Below are 24,608 nucleotides of genomic sequence, written 5' to 3'. Positions count from 1 at the left end.
TGTCCCTGTTTTTAGTATATTACATCGCTTTATAATGTCGCTGTTTTTGTTTCGTTTTTTTAATATAATTTTCTTCCATTTATTTTTTCAATTCATATGCTTTATTTTATGATTGTCTACTATTGACATCAATGTTAAAAACAGGTCTCTTTTGTAAATGAGTCCACGGCTCAGTGAGACTAACCTGTATGAATAAAGGTTGAATGAATTAAAAAAAATTTCTTTCCGTAAAATAATAACAAAAATATATTTCTGAGTCAATGCTTTGTCCCAATTTTCACACAGGCACATTTATTAATAAACAGCTGTAACTCTACTAAATGTCTGAAAAATAAACTATTTACTGTACGTATATTAAATAATAAGGCAGCACGGTGGCACAACTGGTAGAGCTGCTGCCTCTCAGCGAGCAGGTCCTTGGTTCAAATCCCGGTCCAGGGGCCTTTCTGGGTGGAGTTGCATGTTCTCTCCGTGCATGCATGGGTTTTCTCTGGGTACTCCGGTTTCCTCCACAGACCAAAAACATGCATGTTAGGCTGATTGGTAACTCTAAATGGTCCCTAGGTGTGAGTGAGAAAGTGAATGGTTGTTTGTCTCGTTTGTCTCTATGTGGCCCTGTGATGGACTTGCGACCTGTCCAGGGTGTACCCCGCCCCTCGCACAGTGATTGCTGGACATGAGCACCGGCGACCCCCGTGACCCAAAATGGAATAAGCGGGTAAAGATGATGGATGGATGAATATTAAATAATAATCCTCTTCAGCTGCTCTGCCTTCACGTTAGGAAGCATGTGTGAAGCGACACGTGAAACATCGCTAAGACGCGGTCCTTAGCGGCTAACAAGACGTCTAAAGCCCCCAGTATACTGCCGTGTACGTCCATACGCAGAGGTACGAGCGTACCCCCCAGGGCATGTCCGTGCAAAGCTCAAATTTTTATGACCACATACGCGTACTCTGTGTCGCACAATAAGCTGCCCAGCGACGGACTGTTTTGTATGCAACACCAATGTATTAAATTCCCCTTCTTCATCCCTGATCTGGCCTTTTCTTTTGTTTTTTTGCCAAGAGGCAGTGATCTCTTCCTCCTCCGTTGATGCCATGACTGACATGGTGAGAAATGGAGGAATTTGTCACAAGCGAATTAAACTCGGGTCCAGCGTGGCTGTGGGAGGGTCTGGAGATTTCCTGGTGGGCTGATCTGATGTGTGAGCTGTAGAGCCAGCGCTCTCAGTTTTAAAAAATTTTTAGATCTTTTTATGAACATAAACACAGAACACCGCTGCGGCTGAGGCTGCCAGCGCTCGCCTTTTTTCTTTTTTCCGACCTGTCAATCAATCCAGTAGGTGTGTCAGCAAATGACCAATCGACAACCTCAATTTGTCCCGAAGGTAAACGCCCCTTGTCTGTGAAGCTGCTCTGCAGCTGCTCGGGGTGTACGCTGGAGTTTATTGACTGAACCCTCTGCGTACAGTACACGCGTACCGTACGTATGCGTGAAGGGACGTACGCGGCAGTATACAGCCGCTAAGGACCGTGTTTTTGATATAAGCTGCTGATTTATTAATGTTGCGACATCTCTCCATTGTTCCTCTCATAAGGCACAGCACGGCTAATAAATGAGTTTTGACCCGTGGTTTGTCTCAGGAAAGGAGTCTTGAAAACGCATTCGGAGCTGTAGCATATAACTTAACTTATAGCGCTGTTTTAAATGGTGAAAAAGATTAGTAGTTCTGACATTTGTTGGGACTTGTTTTCAGCATTGTCAACAGAAAACATTTTTCTGCTGCTCATCTGACAATTTAAATCCAAACCTCCTTCAAATAGCAGCCATTGTTTTTCTTTTTGCCCAGCATCTAAGCTGCTCTAACTCCTCCCCCACCTGGTGAAGCAGAAGGCGGGGGTAGCATGGGTGAGGTGCTGTTTGTATTTAGGCCCTGTACACACGTAGCCTGGTGTTTGAAAAAACGAATATCCGCGCAAAAAAATATCGCCGTACATACATGTTCGGATAGAGAAAATGATCGTCTACATGAACCCGGTGATGTTCACCACAGAGCGTTGTAAAGAATATGCCCAACCCATAGGAGGCAGTGTAGTGCAAAGGTGAAACGTATATCAGCAAATCACAACCCTTCAAAGCAACCACAACTTCCTGTTAGTATTGAATCATGGCGCCTGGAGGTTCGTTTGTGTGGACAGACCGCGAGGTTGAACTACTATTAAATACCGTGTTGGAGTACAAAGTTAATAAAACTCAGGAAAATGTCGACTGGGAATCCTGTCAGAACAAGTATGTTGATATTTTAGCGCTTTTTTTAGAGCATTACCCAACGGAGTCCTCCGACGAGTTTCCCCATTCACATGCCGACATCACGCGCGGGAATTTAACAACAAAAATGAAAGCAGTCCGAGGTAAATATCGCCATGCTGTTGATACAGGACGCAGGAGTGGACACGGTCGAGTGGTTCTTCTGTACTTCGAACTGTGCGAACAAATCTGGGGTGGCTCTCCAGCTAGTACTACCATATCCTCCGGTATTGAAACAGCTGACCTGGATCATTCTCGGACCCTACCCTCACCATCCACATCTTCTTCCTCCACTACCATGGATGTAGCAGACACAGGGTCTGATAATGAAAGCAGTGTGGGTCCTACTTCAAAGGAGAGGAGAGACCTGCTTGATGTACGTATATTTTTCTGTCCATTCCTCATAAATAAAAGTACTTTTGCTGTAAATGTTCATCTGTTGGATGTACTATAATTCACGGAACAGGTTTGTTGAATTGTGTTGCTATTAAAAATACAGTTAAGGCAATATGTGTGTTAAAAATTATGCAAGAGTTGAGGTGTGTAGTGGAGGCTGGAATGTGATGTTTTTTATATTTTACTGTGTACGGGTTGCTGATTTATTTTTATTATTATTGCAAAAAAGAAATGACACCATCATGCTCTTACTCATCTCATATTATGTTAGGCCTACATATTCATTAGTTTGATGGGGTGGTGGGTACAAAATACACTTTAAGACATATAGCAAACATTGGATACGCTGTTATTACATATTGTTATGTAGAAGTGATGTGAAAAGTACAACATCAACATGATCCAGGTTTACTTTTTTATGTTTAATTGTGATGATTTTCATTTCTCTTTTGAAGGCAAAACTAAAAGGACACAGACACGACCGTCTGAGGAGAAAGCTGCCTGCTGAGACCCAGTGGCTGAATGCTCTTGAGGAAGACCAGCGTGTGAAAAAGAGACTGGTGGAAATCATTGAGACATCAGAACAAAAAGCATCCGAAAACTATTCAAAAATGTCCAATACACTGGAAAGACTTACCACATCGATTGTTGATGGGTTTTCTCTTCTGAAACAGGTCATTCATGCACCTGCACAACCACCACACTACATGCCATATGAGCCAAGAGGTCCGATGTATTCGCACACAATGGCCCACCATTCTGTCCACCAAAACTCAGCAAATTACCCATACCCAAACAACTCCACTTCTGACAGAACACGTCAAAACACAAGACCAGGAAACACTATGAACACTGAAGCTGTGTTCCACACACCTGCTGAAGCCACTGACCAATTTTCATTCAGTCAGGCCCTTTTTAATGACCAGTAGAGTACTGTTTTATACATCGAAACAAGTCTGGTACAGTTAAGTATATACAAGTTCCACTTTTGCACAAGGTTGCACACATGTCAGGTTGTTAATCACAGTGTTATTTACTCTGACAGTGTTTTTTTTCTGTTTGCTATCTTTTTATACATACTGTGAAAAGCTTAAAATGTAGCAATTGCACAATACTTTAACTATTTACATTTTTGTTACGTGAATCTTTATAAGAGTGGTGATCTAGTCCAGTCCTTGGGAGCTACTGCTACTTAGATGTATTTCTCCAAAACACCACTATCAAATACATACTGATGATTGAAATCAGCTATTTCATACTGGTTTGTTGAAGAAAATGCAGCTGAAATGTACCTGTGGTAGCTCCCAAGTTATGGACTTGGGCATCACTGATTTAAAAGTGTACAGTAACTGTGCTGCTTTTCTCCCATGTTTAAAAAGCTTTATCTGTTGTAGATCTGTTATAATCTGATCTGTTCATAAATGAAACACAAAATAAGAACATGTTAAGTGTGTTCGTTTGAATAAATTGACAAACATTTTAAAAGCAAGTTTCTTTATGTGAATTTTTGTGAATATGACATTTATCAGTTACAAATACAGTCATGTTCATCAGAAAGTATTGGCAGCACTATTTAATACACTACAGGTCCAATTTTAAGAGAGAAAAGTAAAATCATTTCACTTAAAAGTCTGTCTAATGAGCTACAAACTATTATATAATGTATCTAAATCCTGGGTGGTAGCTTTTCATGCATTAATAGAATGAAATGCAATAACATTGCACAAAACAATTTAAAAATTCTCTAACATACATGGTGCTAACTATAACGTTTTTTTATGAAAAAACAACGCAGTCTGCTAAATAGTTCACAGGTTTTTGTGTTTATGGATCCAGACACTGAGTGAGGACTCTCCTGACCCGCTTTCCTTCTGCTGCCAAGCTGTCTCCTCTGACCACTGGCTGTGTGTCCGGTTGATTGTTCCTGTCATGTTGAATAGCTTCAGTTATTCTGTTTTCATCCACAGTGTCTTTTGATGCCTCACAAAAATTGTGCAACACAAAACATGCATATATAACAAATGGAAGATCGTTCATATTGATGTCCATGGCTCTCCTCAGGGCTCCAAATCGGGCTTTTAGTCTTCCAAATGCACATTCAATCACCATTCTAGCTCGGCACAACGAAAGTCCAAAGTACTGCTCCTGAACATTGCTTCCTCCGTTAGCATATTCTTTCATCAGGTAAGGTAGAAGTGGGTATGCAGGGTCACCCAGTATGTAAATGGGTATAGCGTCTTCGTTCTCCACAATTTGTCTTGGACAGGGGGGAATCTTCATGTTTTTCAGATTTGTGTTTATTGTGGAGTTAGCAAAAACTCTGGCATCATGCACACTCCCTGGCCATTTCACAACTACATCAATAAAGCTGTACTTGTAATCACAGGTGGCTTGTATGTTAAGAGAAAACCTCCCCTTCCTATTTAGGTACTCTGTAGAATTAGCTGATGGCTGCTTTATCTCCACATGAGTCCCATCCACAGCTCCAAGGCACTGAGGGAGACCATAAGCCTGCTCAAATCCCTCAACAAGTGCACGCACAGCAGTCTCTGTTGTTGGCATTTTTATGTAAGATGGTCCCAAGTACACAGTTATAGCCTTACACACCTCTCTAATTATGTTTGAGACTACTTGTCTTGATAAGCCAAATGCATTGGCCGTTTTACGCAGTCTTCCCTCGTCAGCCAAATAATATAGCGTGCATGCAACTTTTTTGACCACACAGACTGGAGATCGCATTACAGTACTCTTCCCTTGAATGTAAGGAAGGAGTAACTCCGAGAGCGACAGTAATGACGACCGTGACATTCTGAAGTTCTCACGCCATTCCTGTGGGAGAACAATTTCCTTCTCAAAGTTTTCCCACCAGCCAGCAGTGCGTCCAGGTCTGATCCAAAACCGGCGACGGCGACGCTGAATGGCGGTATTGTGCCTCCGTATCGGTAGGGATAGTTGCTGTAAAAGAGCTGAACGCCAAACGCTTTTTCTCCTTTGTAATTCCATCTGTTGGAGCAGTTGTGCTTGTAAAAACAAGCAAGCAAAAATTGCCTGAACCAGCGTTACAATTAGTACTTCCCTAAACGCAGTCATTTTCCCTCCGAATGAATGGGCAAACAAAAACAATTGTCGCACATGTGACGTCAGCGCCGCGCTGCACCATCTGTCGCAGACATAATGCGCATATCTCCGGTTCCGAAAGTCCACACGCAAACCCGAAAGAGGAGATTTCTCAAATCTCCACTTTGGTCGGAGTTTTTGTTATTATTCGTTTATAGTTACATCAACCGGAGTTCACGTGTGGATGAAAGGCCACACCGCATGATAAACTATTCGGTTTTCCTGATATCCGGCTACGTGTGTACAGGGCCTTAGAGAGGGAGAAAGAAGGGGCCTGTGTGAAGTTGGAGGCGCAGACGGGAAAAAGAACTACATGGATATTCAAGTGTAATAATAATCGATGATTGTGATAAAGCCATTTTAATCATTGTAATTGGAAAATCTCGCAACACATCAAAGCCCTAGTGGTAATATTAGATATTTCTGCATGTCAAGTGAATCATTCTGTAAACACTGTTAAAATAGTGTTGAATAGCACATCATAACATCAACAAGATCAATTTGTGTATTTGTATTTGTTTAGAGACCTGGTAAATGTCTGACATGATATTGTAGCCTCTGTTATTTTGCAGAAGGCTGTTTATAATATACCTTATGAAAGCTGGAAATACTTAAGTAATTCAAGGGTGGCAGTACATGTGGCAAACATATGTTTTGGTTACAGTATAGCTATTACAGCAGACAAATCTCCCCTTTAATCTGTACGGGTGGATGTTTATGTTTAAAGCAATAAAATGTATGTCCTGGCACAGCAATAAGAGTTGACCAAACGGAGACAGCCAGCATACTGGCAAAAGTACAAAGGCGAAAAATAATCATCAGTTCATGCATCACATGATAAGCAAAATTGTTTTTTACTCGACATGATTTATGTAGTTTAATTTGGATATTATTTTGGACTTTATAGTTGAGAGTCAGGTTGTGCAAATACCACACAAGATGTGTCCGGACAGCTGTAGTGTAGACCTTTTCATTACCACATTGTTTTATTTATTTATTTGAAAATGCACGTAAATGTTCAGGACTTCATAGCATGTGTGAAAACAGCATTAAAACGTGTTTACTGCTGTTTTGATCCCTTAAAGGTCTTTGCTCTCGCAGGCCAGGACACTAAAGTCCAAAAAGACCTGATTAACAGTAGGATGTCAGGGATAGTACCGGTAGGTTCAGTTGCACCATGGAACAGTGGGTATGTTTACATGGACAAAAGTAACCGGATCAAATAGCCGGTCGGAATAAAAGTGTGTCATGTAAACACTCCGTTCGGGTTATTTTTTGTGTATTCGGCGCGATCCGTTATAATTTCTGATCAGAACGAAACGGGTGGTTTACGCCGATCCGAAACCCGATCGGTGCGCATGTAAACGCTTGATCTGATCATTTTTATCTGATGGTGAAAAACTGACCTGACTGCGCATGTGCGACTTTGCCATTTCCGCCTGGCTAACGCTAATAATATTAGCATGTCAGGGAAGTAAAACTGGTCGGTGAGCGACACAACATTTCTACTAGAAACTTTTAAAGAGCTCAAAATGATTTCTATTACCTGTAGCTCAGTCAGGGAGTGCAATAACGTCTCCAACATCATTAAAACCTGTCGCGGGTCCATTTTGGGTGCTCAGGTTTGTTTACGTTCACCCGGAAGTAGAACTTCTTCTTCGGTGGTTTTTTTAAGGAGAGTTTACCACACTGCGCATGTCAGTACTGCTGTTCAGAACAAAGCCCGCTGCATGTAAACGCTCATCATGAACAGATTGTGCCCATGTAAACAATACATTTGAATTATTCAAACAGAACACATTTCAATCCGGTCAGAGAATTCTGCGCATGTAAACATAGCTAGTGTTGTAAACACAGTTATAGTATTGTTGCAAGCTGTTTGCTAACTGATTATCCACATTGTGTGTCACCATGTTAGCTTTCTGACCTTTATCACCAGGTAGGAACCAACATCAGTTAATATTAAATATTTGTAACGCTTTGAGTTCTGTGGTCGGTTTCTCTGACTCGTTTCAGAGGAGAAAAAATGTGTTTAAAGAGCGCACCTTGGCATAAATCAAGGTGTTCTTTTAGGGGTAGACTGATGAACTTTGTAAGATGTTCGTTTGGAGAGTGAATGTTTGCATTCCCCTGTTAGCAAACATGGCTTACGGCCATAAAGCCACATTTTGAATAGGCTGCTTTAGATGTTTTGAAGACTGAAAATGAAAGTCTAATTGCTATGGTGACAATTGCGTAGAAGGCTTGTTAGGTGTCCAACCTTCAAAGCTGCGTCTCACAAGACCACGCAAGAAGCCATAGTGCAAAAAGAAAACCAAAAATACAGTTTGTGTATGAACTTAAACACATTTGCTTATGACTATTATGTGCTGGACTTTTACAGTCTTTTAAGTACACATATTCAGGTCATATAAATCATTCATATAAATCAGGTCTCTCTTGTAAATGAGTCCTCGGGGCTCAATGGGATTTACCTGTCTAAATAAAGGTTGAATGAATATTCTTGTTACTTCGACATGAGACTTTTCGTCTAATCGGTTGGTTAAAAACAATCTTTTGTTGTTGCAGAGGTGGAGCGCTGGGTGGGGGCCATCATGGAGAAAAGCCACTTATTGTCTCTGAATGCATTTTATCTAGGACAAGTTGCGTATGTGTGTATACAGTCTGGGTAAGTGTGTATCCAAGGAACAAGAACTGCTATGCTGCTGCCGACTACAATTAATGCACAAGTGACAATTGGATATAAGTAGGGGGTCATTTGCATTTGATCACATTCCTCCCATTGTGAAAAGGGGTCTGCTGCTGAGATACTGACAGACTTTAGAGATGGAGCCTGACTGGCCCTGATAGGGCTCTGCAAATTCCAAAAGCACTAAAGTCCCTCTTTCATCTCCTACTTGAGGGGGGTCTTAGCCAGGGAGCATGGGTTTTCAGAGGTTAAAGTGCTTCACTTTTCAATTGGCCCAGTGATGCATCTGTCACCCACACCAGCTGTGTATGCCACGGGATATTGACTAGTCAGCCCACACTGTAACAGCTCTGTGGAGGAGTCTGAATTTTTGTAGCTTGCCTGCATAAAAATGAGCTTTTACAAAGCAGTAACTAGTACTGTTTCTTGGCTTGGGATGAATTTTTTGTTCTTTGATTTTAATTTCTTTAATTATAATCTATAAATAATGATACTTGGCATATTTTTTTAAAGGATACAGCCAGACTACCATTGTCTCAATTAAGATGGCTTACATATATCTTAACTGCAATGCCTCTAAAATATGTGGAAACATTTTTTGGAAAGGCACATAATATTGTGAATATTGTGTTTGTGAATCTTTATAATTATTCAGCAAAACAACAAAGCAGGTCTACAGCAAAATCCAAATATTTGGTACAAAACATGCCATTCTGAACGTGTACTTTGAGCTTGTAAGTTGTTTTCTGTAGAAGGGTGAATTTAAATCTGTAATATGCAAAACTAAGAAGGTGTCATGTTCAAAGATCATTTTATCAAGAGGCTTATCCCAGACTTTGATATTCAGTTATTCAACTATATGGTAATCTTATTAGGCTTTACTTACTTGAATCATGGAAAATAAAATTAAATATGTCATTTAGTTATTGGTGTATTTTGTTGAGTAGTAGTGAAAGATGCCGTGAAGGTAGGTAGTTTAGTTTTTTTCCCTACTGGCATACAAGTCTGAAGCCATTTTTAAGACTTGTTTTTAAATACTTTTTGTTAAAGGTTTAGGGCTGTTAAAAATGTACACCTCATTACAACAGTTCATCACTATTATCACTAAAAAGGGATCATTAAAGGCTTGATCATTATTAAGGTTGAGAACGTATATAATGTCAGCTATCATACACTCCTCCACGCCCTCATTCTCAGGCCTTTCCTAAGATTGCATGGTGACCCCATCATCTCCAGTCTTCCTCTGTTGACTACAAAGAACATTACTAACATTTAGATTTCAGATTTTAATAACTGAAAAGGACAGTTGTGCATGAATTACATTTCACCTGCTCAATCAGCTTTCTCTGAATTTGCTCTGACTGAGACAGTCATCCATCTTCTGTTTAAAGTGCAGAGCAGCTCTGTAGTTACAGTGGACTTCTCCGCCATATACCATGATGGGATTTACTTATTTGACAAGTGGTACATGGAAAGTGGTGTGTACTTGGGTTGATGGTTTTCACCTTGTCCCTGCAAACATATAAACAAATGTGTAATGTCACTGTCATTGTAACATTAGCTTAGGATGTGCTTTTAATTAGCTTATATCTATTGTTATTGCCTAACTAACTTAAATGTTGGTGATTCCACATCTGAAAAGGGATGCACCTTTTCACAATATACGGTGTAACCATTTTGTGGCACTCTTCATTCAGTTAGTTGCACCAAGTTCCAGTTCCACTTCCTCCATGTAGAGATTGGCCACAATGAGTGACACTGGAGATCCCATTGCACAACCATGCTTCAGTCTGTAAAAAATGTTATACTTGAAATAAGTGTTGGAAAGGCAGAGGTCTAACAGGGTGCAGATCTGGTCTGGGGTGAAGCTGGTCCTGTTGTTTAAGTCTTAAGTCTAAGTAAACATAACATCCCAGTACATTTCAAACTCGAGGATTCTTATGCTCCTTTTCCATAGCCCCTCTTCAGCATGGTTCGACTCGGCTCGGTACGGTTCTAAGCCTTTTTCCACTATCAATGTTTCATAGAACCGAACCCATTCTTAGGATAACCAAGTAGTGGCTCCGTAAGAAGCATATCAAGTTTCTGGAGTGGCCTAGCCAGTCTCCAGACCTAAACCCTATAGAAAATCTTTGGAGGGAGCTCAAACTCGATGTTTCTCAGCAACAGCCCAGAAACCTGGCTGATCTAGAGAAGATCTGTGTGGAGGAATAGGCTAAAATCCCTGCTGCAGTGTCTGCAAACCTGGTGAAAAACTACAGGAAACGTTTGACCTGTAATTGCAAACAAAGGCTACTGTACCAAATATTAACATCGATTTTCACAGGTGTTCAAATTCTGATTTGCAGCAGTAACACAAATAAATTATTAAAAAATCATACATTGTGATTTCTGGATTTTTCATTTTTTTACGTTATGTCTCTCACAATGGACATGCACCTAAGATGAAAATTTCAGACCCCTTCATGATTTCTAAGTGGGAGAACTTGCAAAGTCGCAGGGTGTTCAAATACTTATTTTCCTCACTGTATTTTTCTGACGTAACGTTACTTGAGTTACAAGTCGTCATTTCCGATGTCATTGAGAAGCTAATAGCCGATAGCACGACTTGGGTGAGTTTTACCACAGACATTTGGATGTTGTGCTAGCTCCGTTAGCATGATTAGTCTTACAGCACAATGGATAGACAAAAACTTTGAACTTAAAAAGGCTGTCCTTCATGCACAAGAGTGCAGAGGATCCCACACTGCAGCTAGGAACCTGGAACAAGCCTCCACAAGTGATCAGCATTGCATGTGACTAATGGTAATAAATAACATTTAACAGATAAGTTAAAGTGCTATGCATATCATATGGCTGTTATTAAATATATGTGTAGATGAACAGATGCTGGGATGTATTCATCATTTAACGCGAGTTCCTCATTTTTCTGGACTGAATAAAACGTGCATTGAATTAGAGGAAATGCAAACGTGAGACGTCATTTAAATTTGACCCATCAAAATGAATGCGGTCATTTATTTACAGAATCAAATTTAACATCAAACATTTACATTAATTTGGCAAATTATGAAAATAACAACAAAGCAATCAATCAGGAAAAATCATACGGCCATGATTTCTCCGTTGCTGCACCAACAGACATTTATAAAACTGTACAACTATGATCTTTTACCCACATGAATGTGGGTGAGCATTTTACACAGACATTTCTAAATATCTGGAAGAATTTCTACTTGATAGAAAAGTTTAAAGATGGGAAGAAGTTTAAAGGGAGTAAGATTGAATGTGAGGGAAATTAAGTGTTCTCCAGAACCGACACTCTCCATCAGAAGCCCAGCTCGCCTCGGTACGCTTGGTAGGAAACTTGACCCATTACCTCTCTGATGATAATCAGCAGATATGGTGTTCCGTTAACGCTACCGGTCCAGCGTCTCCTTAGAATGGCTGTTGCCCGTCAGAAGTAGTGGCGAGGCTCTGTTCGACACACATTCACCTCAGTGGAAAATGTTATAATCCCATGGAACTCGGAAGAGCTTCGTTGTCATGTCAGGAACTCCAACAGCACTCCATCAGAACTCCAGAACTCTGTAACTCCGTGAGTCGTAAGTCACTCTGGGTACCTGTGAGTCTCTCCGTGTCCCTGTGAGTCTGTGTAGACCAGGAAGTACTGACATTTTAAAGGCTCTTTCCCGGTTCACTTTTTGGGATTTTTCATTGGTCAGAAACGACCAGAAGGGGTGTGTTTTTGTGACGTAAGAGGTTAGAGACAGCGAGAATTGTTATGAGACAGCTCAGAAACGTTCTCACAGACCGAGAGGGTTCTGTTTTGGCGTGCCTTAAGAAACAGGTGCAAAACATCTCTATTTACGTCTGAGAGGATTCTAAAACATGACAGTTTCTACATAACAACTTGTTTTTCGTTTGACTGTAACCTTGTAAACGCACACACTTGCTCATTCAAAAGCAGAAATCAGAAAAATGCATAAACTCTGCACAGCTTTTAACATGAGAATAAAATCATTACTCAGTTAATAAAATTGATTAGTTCACTGCAACATCTAAAATGGTTTGAACTAAGACACTTTGATTATCAACATTTGTAAGATAGTAATGATAATAAAAAGAGAGTGTTCTTTTCACTTGAATCTTCAAGAAAGAAAGTCTCAGGATGGGTGAACCTGTATTTATGGAGTCAAATACATGAAATGACAGCTTCTGTCCCACAAGGTTCTAAAGGTCAAGAGTTTTGACCTTAGACTGGGTTTCGACGTAGGCTTAGTCCACTACATATGTCACCAGCTTTTACAGCTGTTGCACAATTTTTTGTAGCAAATAAGCCTAAATAAGAGGGCTATGTTCTGACAAAGGAAAGTATATAAAATATCAATATTGGTTATCGGCCAAATAAGTTTTAACATATCGGCATATCGGATATCGGCCAAGGCTGGACGTAAACGGACTGTAGGTCTGCTGCAATTATTTTGCTGGAGAATCAGCTGAAACACACACAGCATGTATTACTAAACCATATTTAATTGACATTTATGTACTTTTACACTCGGCTCCCACTAGATATAGCAAATTAGCATTAGTTTACCCTCACACGTTGTTTAAAGGAGTGACTGCCTGAACAAGCCAGATAAACAACATGGTGTCAGTACCTAGGATGACAACTGAGAGGAAGGGTCCAGTTCATTAATGTAGTTTACAGTTCAGTTAACGTATTTTTAATAGTGTTCAGTTTTTTTTTATCGGTGTTTGTGTAACGTACATTGTGTGGTGTTGAATAAATAAATAAAAATTAAACCTGTTGTATTCATTTTCAACTTTAATAACACGCAATAAGTTTTGCATGGTTTAAATTACATATCGTAACATGAATTACATAATATCCAGATAGCTCCATTTAGCTCAGATTCAAAAAATGAGAATCTTCACCAGCATTTAGCTCAGATAGCTCCATTATATCTCCTATCATTAACATAAATGCTGTTTATTCTTGTTAGTTATTTTTTTTAGCACATTTAGTATGTTATAGTGTAGCGTGACACATGAAATATCCACCTGTCTCGACAGGCTCATTTAATAAATGGCGATATTAGAACTAGATCAGACTGGCGTCTCTTCCCAACACTGATGTTGGTCACAGCAGCTACATTCTGGCATAGATTAACTATGAGACTCAAAATATATTTCATCAGTCGTGGCTCAGATGTTGATATGTTACTATGCCGCCATTGTTGATAGAAATAAGCCGTCGGTCCTTGCGTGCGGGAAAGATATGCCTGTAGTGCGCATGTGGTTTAAACCTCTGCGGGAGATGTGCACATTATCAGCTGGAGGCCTCCTGAAAACCTCCACTCTGAAAGGTGGGTTGAGAAACCTTAGGATTCAAAGAGGGGGGCTACTAGTATATATATATATATATATATATATATATATATATATATTAGTATTTATGTAAATAAACAGAAGAACCACAGAGAAAAAGGTGCGGTTTCACTTAAAATATGCACCATGTAAACGGCCCTAAAATGAAAGATTTTTCAGGACAACGCTTGTTAGGTCTGTTGGGGGTGTCAATGATTTAGGTCAGATTAAGTGACACGCAACATTCTTTGACTTTATCACAACAAGCTATGTTTACATGGACATAAGTAATCGGATCAAACAGCCGTTCGGAATAAAAACGCGTCATGTAAACACCCCGTTCGGGTTATTTTTTGTCTATTCAGCGTGATCCGAAATAATTTGTGATCAGAACGAAACGGGTGGTTTACGCCGATTCATAACCTGAACGGTGCGCATGTAAACGCTTGATCCGTTCATTTTTTTCTGATCGTGAAAAAATGACCTGACTGCGCATGTGCGACTATGCCATTTCCGCCTGGCTAATGCTAATAATATTAGCATGTTGGCGAAGCTTGTGCCCATGTAAACGATACATTTGAATTATTTTATCTGAAAACATTTCAATCCGGTCAAAACATTTTGCACATGTAAACATAGCTACAGAGTGGGCTCTTGAGTACTCCAATCAACACTGTTAATTGGCTAGAAAGTATGACAAAGAGAACAGAGCCTCAGGGGTTGCTGAGGGTGGGGTGGGGGGCGATAACAGCCCAACAGATAAGATCTGGTCTCCTTGCAAAGTAATGTTTACTGCAAGGAATTCTAACTGGCTTGGAATTGTTTTAACAGACCGTAGCTATGTTTACATGGACATAAGTAATCTGATTAAACAGCCATTCGGAATAAAAAATGCTTCCTGTAAACACCCTATTCGGATTATTTTTTGTTGATTCAGCTCCTTCCGAAAGAATTTGTAATCAGAATGAGATGCGTGGTTTATGGTGATTCATAATCTGAACGATATGAATGCAAACAATTAAACTGTTTTAGGTCTGATACGAAGTCATTTTCACTCACACCTATCAGGAATGTCACCAGAGTGGCTCCACTGTGAGTCAAACTAACAAAGACCCTAATGAACCCCTACTGTGAGAACTGATAGGGCAATCTGCATATGGATCTAGTTTAGCGCTGCTTTAAAACTCCACCCCCACACTCTGAAAGTTCCCACAGACTCGGGCGGACTGTCAGCCGCGTGGAAACTGCGCACACTGTCCACAGATGGTTGAGACTTCCTACTCGAGCGTACACTCGATCGGCTGCAGTCAGCTCCGCAGGCAAGGGACTTTTACCGAGACAAAATGAGTTCACCGATTGGTCATTTGCTTACATGCCTACTATCTTGATTGACGGGTTGAGTCGAGTCGAACCGTGCTGTACCGTTACCAATGGAAAAAACAACATAAATCTCTTGGTTGGCTTGGGAACGCCTTAGAATCCTCCCAGAAGAGGTGGATGTGTAAAGAGATGTCTGGGCCTTCCTGCTCAAACTGCTGCCCCGCTACCTAACTTTGAAATAAGCAGAAGAGGATGGATGTATTGATGTATGGATGTATTATTGAGCATGAATTAAAACATTATGATTCATGTTTCTTCACATGGCACATTTGTTGAGACCATTGCCACTTTATACATGTGTTGCTTGTGTTTTGTGGAAATTATGGAAACACAAGATTCTTTGGAAGCTTGAGAGTTTATCTATATTGTCTTTCCACATGTAAATGGATAAGATCAATTTTAATTTTGACGTTTGGCCCATTTATGTGCTTTAAGGTATATTTTATCTCCATGCATTCATTCATTCGTACTCCTCTGCTCACACAGACTCATGTTCGTGCTGCTGTTGTTCGGCATATTGTTTTTGTACTATTTGTGCTTACTGTAGCCTCAATTTTAGCATATTTCTTAGTTCATATCTTAGATCTTACTACTGTTTTTCTTGACAATTTATACTTTTGTTGGATGTAACTGGGACCATGTGTACACAGTTTCGTTCCACCGTATGTACCGCATGTGGTGTGAATGACAATAAAGAATCTTGACTTGATTTTAATTTCCTTTATAATATTTTTAAGGTCTGCTTTGCTTCGAGTGTCTCCTATCGTTTTAGGATTTAGGATACGATTGTGCATTTTTTTGTCTTTCTACATATATTTTATTTGGCATAGAAAGGTGAGCGTGTTGATCTGCCATGCTGTTGTGTAAATTTGAATTTGGGCTGCAGTAAAAAGCATAGCTATTGCCCTTAGGTCTGCATTAAACTCGCATCCACCTAGGAGCAAACCATCTGTGTCCCTGATGGCATGCTGGCTCTTTGGCTGTCTGGTTGCAGGTCAGGGAGAGTAACAGGGACACGAACAGGGCTTTGCATTGCCTCACTCTCGGGCTGTTTCTTCCACTCGCCGTCCTGCAGTTTGCTGCAGTTTCCTCAGTGCCTAGGCTGTTTGTGCCATGGTAACCATGCCAGCCTGCCAGCTCAGACACTGATTCCACATCTTATCTCCCTTTTTGCCTTTTTGCCAGTATGATGACTCAGCAGCTCCTGTACAGCTTCAGCAAACCTTCGTCTTCAACCTCAGTGATGCGCCATGCTCATCAGACAAAGTAGTGTTTTCTCATTCTCTCGTTTACCTGACCTGCATACAAAATAGACCAAAAATATTAAAGCATCCAGGCACACATGCTTTAGTTGCTGTGGAAAGCTGTTTCAGCAGTCAGTTTGAGATAATGAATCATAACATTTTCAGCATAATAGTAGAAATTTTTAATCTTTTTCAGTGTACCAACTTTTAAGATGGTTTCTCAATCATCATAACTGGCTGCAGGCATTTTTAGGGTTCAGTTGTATTAACGGAACGTGAAAAGCATATGTAATCATCTCTACATAATCACTTTAAGCTCTTCTCAACCTCTTAAGAGTAGTCCAGATAGCTCTCTAGAGTGGGATCTAGGGAAAGAGTCGAGTAGGAAATGTGCCGTCAAAAAATGTGAGCCATGATAGGAAGGTTTGCTTTTATGTGTCTCCAGTAGCACTCAGCAGGAGTCAAGCCTAACACACTTTTCACTAGGCCATGTCTGTTTTAGAGATTTCTTTTAGGTTGTGCACACTTTGGTTGATTTGTGTTCAGCTCAAATGTGGTCTTTTATCCCTTCATGTAGAAGGTTGCAAAGGTTCAGAAATCATCATAAGGGATACTGTGGAAAAAAATATTGATTCCTTAAGCAGAAGTAATATGTTTAAAGGATTACCCCTGCACTTTGAATTTCATTTAAACCAAATAACTTAAGTGGTATAGCCTTAATACTGTTGAAGTACAAAGTGAAGCATTTCTACTCTAGTCTTGTTTCAGTTTTTCAGTTACAAAATCTACCAGAACCAGATACTGCTCAAAATTAAACTTTGCTTTCTAGATTTGTTTTTTCTTTATCTTTGCTGAGAACAAAACTTTACAATGCATAAGAAACAAATAGTCTTCACGTCATTAACAAATTTAAATTCGATATGAACAAAGGCAACGGCACGGTGGCTCAGTTAGTAGAGCTGTCGCTTTTTGGCAAAAAGGTTGCCGGGCCTAATCCCAGCCAGAGACCCTTCTGGGTGGAGTTTGCATGTTTTCTCAGTGCGTGTGCTGGTTTTCTCCAGACACTCTGGTTTCCTCCCACAGACCAAAAACATGCATGTTAGGCTTACAGGTAATTCTACAATGGGCTCTAGTTGTGAGAGTGTAACTTGTTGATTGTCTTGTCTCTGTGGCCCTGTGATGGACTTGCGACCTGTCCAGGGTGTGCCACACCTCTCATACAGTGACTGCTAGACATGGGCACCAGCAACGCCCACGACCTGAAAAAAAAGAAGCGGGGTAAAAGATAATGCATGGATGAATGAAGACAGACTTTTGATCCACAGGAAGTTACTCAAAGTCACCAGCAACACATCTGCTGGACACTACCATAATTCTCAGGCTGTAGAACACAACTGTTTCTAAGCCGTGCATAGTAAATATAAGATAAATCATAATTTTGTACATAAATAAGACGCGCCAGTTATTAAGCCGGGGGCACCCACCGCTCATCTGTGCCCAGCCATCTCTGGCATAACGTGCATCTTTCTTGTTGTAGTACAAGAATCAGCCGTCTGCTGGCGTTTCATAGACCATAGCTTTCTTTCAACACATTCAGACTGAACGATCGCCGCCATAAGTCTTCATGATGTTTCACTCTCTGACTCGTGGTTAAAACCATTCAACGTACAAAATGAACACAAGAACTATCTAAGCATAATCACTGGAAGAACAGTGCCAAACACCTACGTAACCCAAATTATTTAAAAATTATACACCTGTCAATTTTACCCAGCATTGTTATCGAGGTCATGTGACCAGAAGTCAAATAATACCTGTAAAATATGGTAAATATTCATTAAATTTGTACCATTTATTTTTATTGTTAAACACATTTAGTAGTAGATAAAATGATCAATACAACGAACGGTGTCTCCGCTATTTATTTATTTTCCCTTTCATCTCGCCTTTACAGCGCAACTTCTGACCCCGTTACTGTGTCCTTCAAAATAAAAGAATGAACATGTAATAAACAAAAATATCTCTTTAAACACTGTTATATACTTAACAGACATTTTGCACATAAAAAAAATCCCTTTCACTTGATCTTTTTAAAATTCACTAGTATTGCATCAATATTATTTGGTCCCTTCTTTTTGTAATGTATTTTTTTTTCTTGCTAGGTTTATTGGTATCAAATGCAAGAAATTAAAAGGCTTATCGAAAGCTATAAAAAAACCATCTGGAATTCAATCTAGTTTCCTAAAACGACACTGAATCGGAGAACAAGAGGGGTTGAGAGCACACCCTTGGCTGCATGTCAGTTTTGTGAGCGCTCGTCGCTACACAACACGGCCAAAGAATTCAATACACGGGAGAAGAGGGCTGCAATACACACTCCCGGAGCTCCACAAAACTGTGTACTCAGATCGCAATCAGTTCTGCAGATGCTAGACCTGCCTTGCTCCTTCCCAAGAATCCATTCTGAGGTTTCCAGTATCAGGACTCCAAAAGCCGTTAGGCAGCTTCATGTTTCTTCATGCCTCGGAGTGTGGATGAGGCTTTATTTATTTTGTCCTTTGTGTGTGTGTGTAAAGTAAATACTGTATATAATTAACTTTTGCATGCATGTAAACTTGTAATGTATTGCTACATAAAAAATACAACTTTGGTACTCTGTTTAAATTGTTATCTATCATGCTGCATTATGAGGAGACCAGCTGTAAACATGATGGAGACACGGTGACCCGAAATGTCATTTGATCCTTGATACAAAGGCTTGATTAAGTGCTGTATCCCTACAGTCTGATAAACAGCATACAACCTGTATAAACACATAATTGGTTGGGCTGGATGGTTGGGGTGCTTACTTCTTGGAGAGTATTTTTCACAATGTGAGGTAGATGATTTTTCCTATGGGTTTTTGGCAGTAAATTTAAATAGGAATACAGCAAATCATTAGCTGTTTGAAGTAATTAAGTAAAACCACAAGACGTGTTCTGCTCTGCTAATTGAGGTGAGGTAATTACTGTGTTGGTTTTGAATGACTGGTTAATGCGTCACTATAAAATAAGTGGGCAAAGTTTTGCAGAACACTAGTATTTATGTTATAGTTCTTTACACATAAATTTATACAGACACCACCATCCTTCACTTCACAGTCCCCCCCCCCCCCCCCCGTCCTATGGGTGTTGACACTAGACTTACACATCACTGTAGCAGTCCTTCTTACTCCTCTCTTTGACCTACTGCCCCCCAGTCGCACCCAAGCAATGCCTCCACATGCCCTCGTGCCCATTCTCTGCACCGACTACCGTTCCTCCACCCCTCTCGTCCCAAGGGAGCAGACACAGCTCCTGATTATCTCTGTGTGGCAGCCTCTGTTTTGTGCCCTGATTAAAGGAGCAGCATGTGGTCTGTTTGAGCGTCACTGTACAGACGCTGCCGTTGGGCTAATGCTAACATTACATGCTTAATCATTTATGTCTGGGAGATGGGCACAAAGGCTTGGGGGTGGGGGGTGGGGTGGGGGGTGTTGAGGTAGGTGGTGTTGGGGTATTTATCAGCGGCACAGATGCACTCAGACGCTCACGCTGCCAAGATAATGTTCCTCGTGCTCGGTTTAACAGGAACAGGGAACACTCCAGGCTATGTCTTTAGAAAACTTAAATAATATTGTTAAAAATTGTATTTTTTTTTCTTCATTTTTCAGTTTGCTTTGATAGTTGAACTAGTTTGTTGCCAAGTATCTGTCATTTAGACATGTGCTTTACAATTTCTATCTCAATGTTCCAGGTGTGTAAATAATAGTACTGTATTGAGGATAACTTGGCTGTTCTATTTACTGTCCTGTACCCTCTTCTCTTCCTCTTCCTCCTAATGTCTGTCTGCTCCTCTTCCCTCATTTGCCAAGCACTCTGTCCCTCCAACACACGTACATCAACACAGTCACTCTCACACAGCCAGCCAATGAGAGCACCAGTTTCCCCATTGCATGCCACTCAATGCCTTGTTGCCAGGACAACAGGAAGACATGAGACCCACTTTACTTAGTTTTTTTGTAATGAGAAAGTCTCTATTTGTAAAGTTGTGCCCTCCAGCACCTTGAGGTGGATGGCAAATTGTACCATCTTCGTTCATCTCACTTTCTTACTGAGTGGAGTACAGAAAATTATTTTCCAATGTACACAAACTTTTTTCGTGCTCATTTTCATTCTGTTTATAACGCTTGAAAGATGTCTCTCATTTAGTATTTATCTGCTTTTTTTTTTTTCTTTCAGGTATACAATGATGACTAAAGCCTTTTTCTGGGTTCTGTTCACACTGGTTCTACCGTGTTCCAGCATAAAGGGTAAGCATTTAGTCACAAAGCAAAACTTATCACAGGAGACCTAATAATATGAAACTTTAGCTAAATGGGGTAGGGTTTCTCCAAGCATAGGATGTAATGCTTCTTCTGTGTTTACTGTTAACCATCAGCTTACTAATTCAAACTCTATAATTAATGTATGACACTCATGTTCACTAAATATATATTAACCCACTGAAAAGGTGTTTGCCAGACATTCATGATTCATCTTTTCTTTTTCAGTTCAGTCAGTATGGTGCATCTCAAGCCTTTCCTGCCTCCCTTCTTGTGTCTTGCATGCGTAGACAAAAATCACACTTTTTTCCCTTTCACTACCCCTTCCTCAGTCTGTCTCCCTCTCATCTGCTGTCTGGCACTGTTATTTTAAACAGCTGCAGTGATGGTGGATTGCAATGGAAAGTGCTTTTCACAGTGGCATCCACACCTTTCCCCCATATGTATAGAAAAAAGCAAACTGTGATTATTGTCTCCCTTGCATAAAGAAAGGGTCTTTCATTGCAGGATTTGTGTTTTCTATAGGGGGATTCTGATTTGCTTTCAATTTTCTTTTTCAGAGGAAGAAAGTATAAAAAATGAATGTTTGTGCGACGGACCATCCTGCAGCAACAGGGATAGATGTTATGGCCAACAGTGCTTTACTTCTCTCTCTGTTCTGAACGGGACGTCAGTTTTTCAGAGGGGATGCATTGTGGGTACTGAAGATGGTCCCATGCGCTGTGGAAACCCACCAACTCCTGAGCTGGTGGTGAAATGCTGTGTTGGGCATTTGTGCAACATGAACATCTCCCTGCAGTCCCCAGTAAAAGGTGAGTGGTCTGCAAATAGACATGAGGTTTTAACTATTAACATTCAGCCTTTTGTTGACCACATAACATGCTATCTGTGTTTTCAACACGTTGAGAATTTCTCTGTGTAGACCCCTTATAAAGAGTTAAATGTGCAATTCAAGTTACAATTATGGGGCAGCACGGTGGCGCAACTGGTAGAGCTGCTGCCACTCAGCGAGCAGGTCCTTGGTTCAAACCCCGGTCCAGGGGCTTTTCTGGGTGGAGTTTGCATGTTCTCTCCGTGCATGCATGGGTTTCCTCCGGGTACTCCGGTTTCCTCCCACAGACCAAAAACATGCATGTTAGGCTGATTGGTAACTCTAAATTGTCCCTAGGTGTGACTGAGAGAGTGAATGGTTGTTTGTCTCGTTTGTCTCTATGTGGCCCTGTGATGGACTTGCGACCCGTCCAGGGTGTACCTCGCCCCTCGCACAGTGATTGCTGGACATGGGCACCAGCGACCCCCGTGACCCAAAATGAAATAAACGGGTAAAGATAATGGATGGATGGATGAAGTTACAATTATTTAGGCAGTGGAAGAGTTGTTCTCTCTTTAGGCTTCAGAAAGGATAGAAAGCATCTGTGGAAGATGAATTCATTGTTGCTTCAAAAGTTTCCAACGCAGGGATGATTTGACTTAAAATAAACATTTTAATGTACTTCTTGTTACTTGTCAATTGCATTGCACTTCAGTTCAATTCAATTTATTTATATAGTGACAAATCACAACATAAGTCATCTCAGGGCACTGAACAGAAACATTCATACATAAAAAGTAAGTTGATTATATTATTTATGTGAGGAGCCAGAAGATTGCTTTGAGTCTTCACTTCGTCGCAGACTCTCATCTTGAGCAAGCATGAAGGCAACAGTGGAAAGGAAAAACTCCCTCATGAGGAAGGAACCTCCAGCAGAACCAGGCTCAGGACAAGTGGCCATCTGCTTCGCCTTGAGTGCAGATTCTATAACATATGCTTTATGTGTCTTTATCCAAATGGTTTTGACCATTCACATTATCAAAGATGAACAAATCAGCTCCGTATTCTCCCTTTGCTCAGACTTGAAGCCAAAATGTCTGTACCGTAATTGTCGGGCTTTAGAACGCGCCTGTCTCTAACCCGCACTTGTTAAATATAAGATAAATCATAATTTTGTACATAAATAAGACGCTCCGGATATTTAGCCGCGGGCATCCATCGTTTGTCAGGAACTGTGACCCCAGACTGCTCCGGCTATTTGCAGCTTTATTGTTGTAGTACAAGAATCAGCCATGGAAATGGAGTTTCACAGAATATAGCTTACTTTCAACATGTTTCTCAGACTGCAAGATTGTCATGAAGCTTCGCTGTGTGACTCATGGTTCAAACCATTATACCTTCAAAATGAATACAATAAGCATAATCACTGGACAGAGCAGTGCCAACACCTAGGTAACTGAAATTATTTAAAAATTATTTGCCGGTTTACACAGTTTTATCAAGGTCATGTGACCTAAAGTCAAATAGTACCGGTAGAATGCAGTAAATATTAATTAAATTAGTACCATTGATTTATTTATTTATTTTTTTTTTTTTGGTAAACACTTTTATTTAAACATATATTTACCATACACAGGAAGATTTTATTAAAATTTTTTTATTGAAATATGTACCAAGCTTGACTGACGCTTTAAAAATAAATCTGATGACTTGTCCACCATTGAGCTCTCTTAGATGGAAGGGGAGGGGGGAAGACTCCTTCTGAATCTCCGCTTCGTGTTCAGATGTGAGTTTAAAACGAGATCCCGGTATATAAATGCATATTTACCGACACAGAAAGATGTCGCACGAAAGAATTTAAAAACTTTTATTAAAACATGTACCAGACTTGACTGCTTTGCGTCTCCAATGCCCGACCATCGACACACGTTGATGCAGCTTACGGGCTGCAAGCCGTTTCCTCCGACAGCCGATCGATCGCTTTTAACATGAAAGCTGCGTCATAAGAAATTTTCCGTGCGTTTTCTATTATCGCTGAACAAATGAACAGGTCTGTACATGAAACGCAAAATACGATAAACAACACTGGAACGATCTGAAGAAATGAAGTCACGTCTTTCTTGGGGCCTGGTCTTCGAGAGTACCTCGTTTGTCGTTCAGGTTAGACTTCTGGTCACATGATGACGGAGTGGGTGGAGTTATGGTTGGGTATTTGAAAACGTGAGCAAAAGTCCTTGTACATCTGATTACCTGAGGGCATTATGTCTGTGTCACAAACGCCTGCCTCCATGAGGGGCAGGGTGCTGGGAGCCAGAGCGCCCAGCTCTGTCAAAGGAAAGTTAGTCAGTGGCAGGAAGCTATCGAGGGACAGCAGGAAGTTCTTCAAAATAAAATATAAAAATATAAATTTTGATAATTATGAAACAAATACATGAATAAGATGCTCCTGCATATAAACCATGGGGTACAACGCGTGAGACAAAAGTAGTGGCTTGTAGAACGGTAGTTACGGTACTTTGAGAGCTACCATGTTATGTTTTTGAAGTCAGTCTGCCCACTGCGGGATGTGGGGCTGCACCCTTGATACAAAAGTCCCGCCTACACAGCCTCCTTCACTAACAGGCTGTCATACTGTCAATCACGGTGTAATATGACATTTCTTTAAATCTCAAATAACTTGTTGAAGCCAAACAAAGTGGGGGAAAACAAACATATATATTTGAACTTATAGAAGAAAGATGGAAAACTGCATGAATCATGAATCTCTTTCAGTGGCTTTAACTTTCAGCTTCTGAACCCCATTCTCGCAACTGGAAACGCACTATTTGAACGTCCTTGTGCGGCAGATTCTTCCAATATATCTAAAAGGTTTTGGTCACTATCACGAACAGTTGACGAAGTGTGTATATATTAATCGTTAACATATTTTCCTGGAGTGAGTTATTT

At 40.4% G+C, this 24,608-nt stretch overlaps 2 protein-coding genes across 2 annotated transcripts in view; both read left to right on the top strand.

The window, feature by feature from the left end:
* LOC119419584 (activin receptor type-1) overlaps positions 1 to 24,608 on the top strand; it is a 46,800-nt gene that overhangs the window by 4,677 nt on the left and 17,515 nt on the right. The window contains exons 2-3 of the mRNA XM_037686936.1: positions 20,769 to 20,839; positions 21,412 to 21,663. Of these exons, the coding sequence (XP_037542864.1) occupies positions 20,769 to 20,839; positions 21,412 to 21,663 (323 nt within the window). The remainder of the gene's footprint in view (positions 1 to 20,768; positions 20,840 to 21,411; positions 21,664 to 24,608) is intronic.
* LOC119419583 lies at positions 1,957 to 3,713 on the top strand. The gene is made up of 2 exons (XM_037686935.1): positions 1,957 to 2,686; positions 3,162 to 3,713. The coding sequence occupies exons 1-2, from the start codon at positions 2,171 to 2,173 to the stop codon at positions 3,633 to 3,635; spliced, it is 990 nt and encodes a 329-aa protein (XP_037542863.1). The 5' UTR covers positions 1,957 to 2,170; the 3' UTR covers positions 3,636 to 3,713.

Source organism: Nematolebias whitei, chromosome 13, assembly GCF_014905685.2.
Source record: "Nematolebias whitei isolate Nwh7 chromosome 13, NemWhi1, whole genome shotgun sequence".
In the NCBI taxonomy this organism is placed as follows: domain Eukaryota; kingdom Metazoa; phylum Chordata; class Actinopteri; order Cyprinodontiformes; family Rivulidae; genus Nematolebias; species Nematolebias whitei.
Note: the sequence above shows the minus strand (reverse complement) of the source record. Positions and strands in the feature narration are given on the sequence as shown.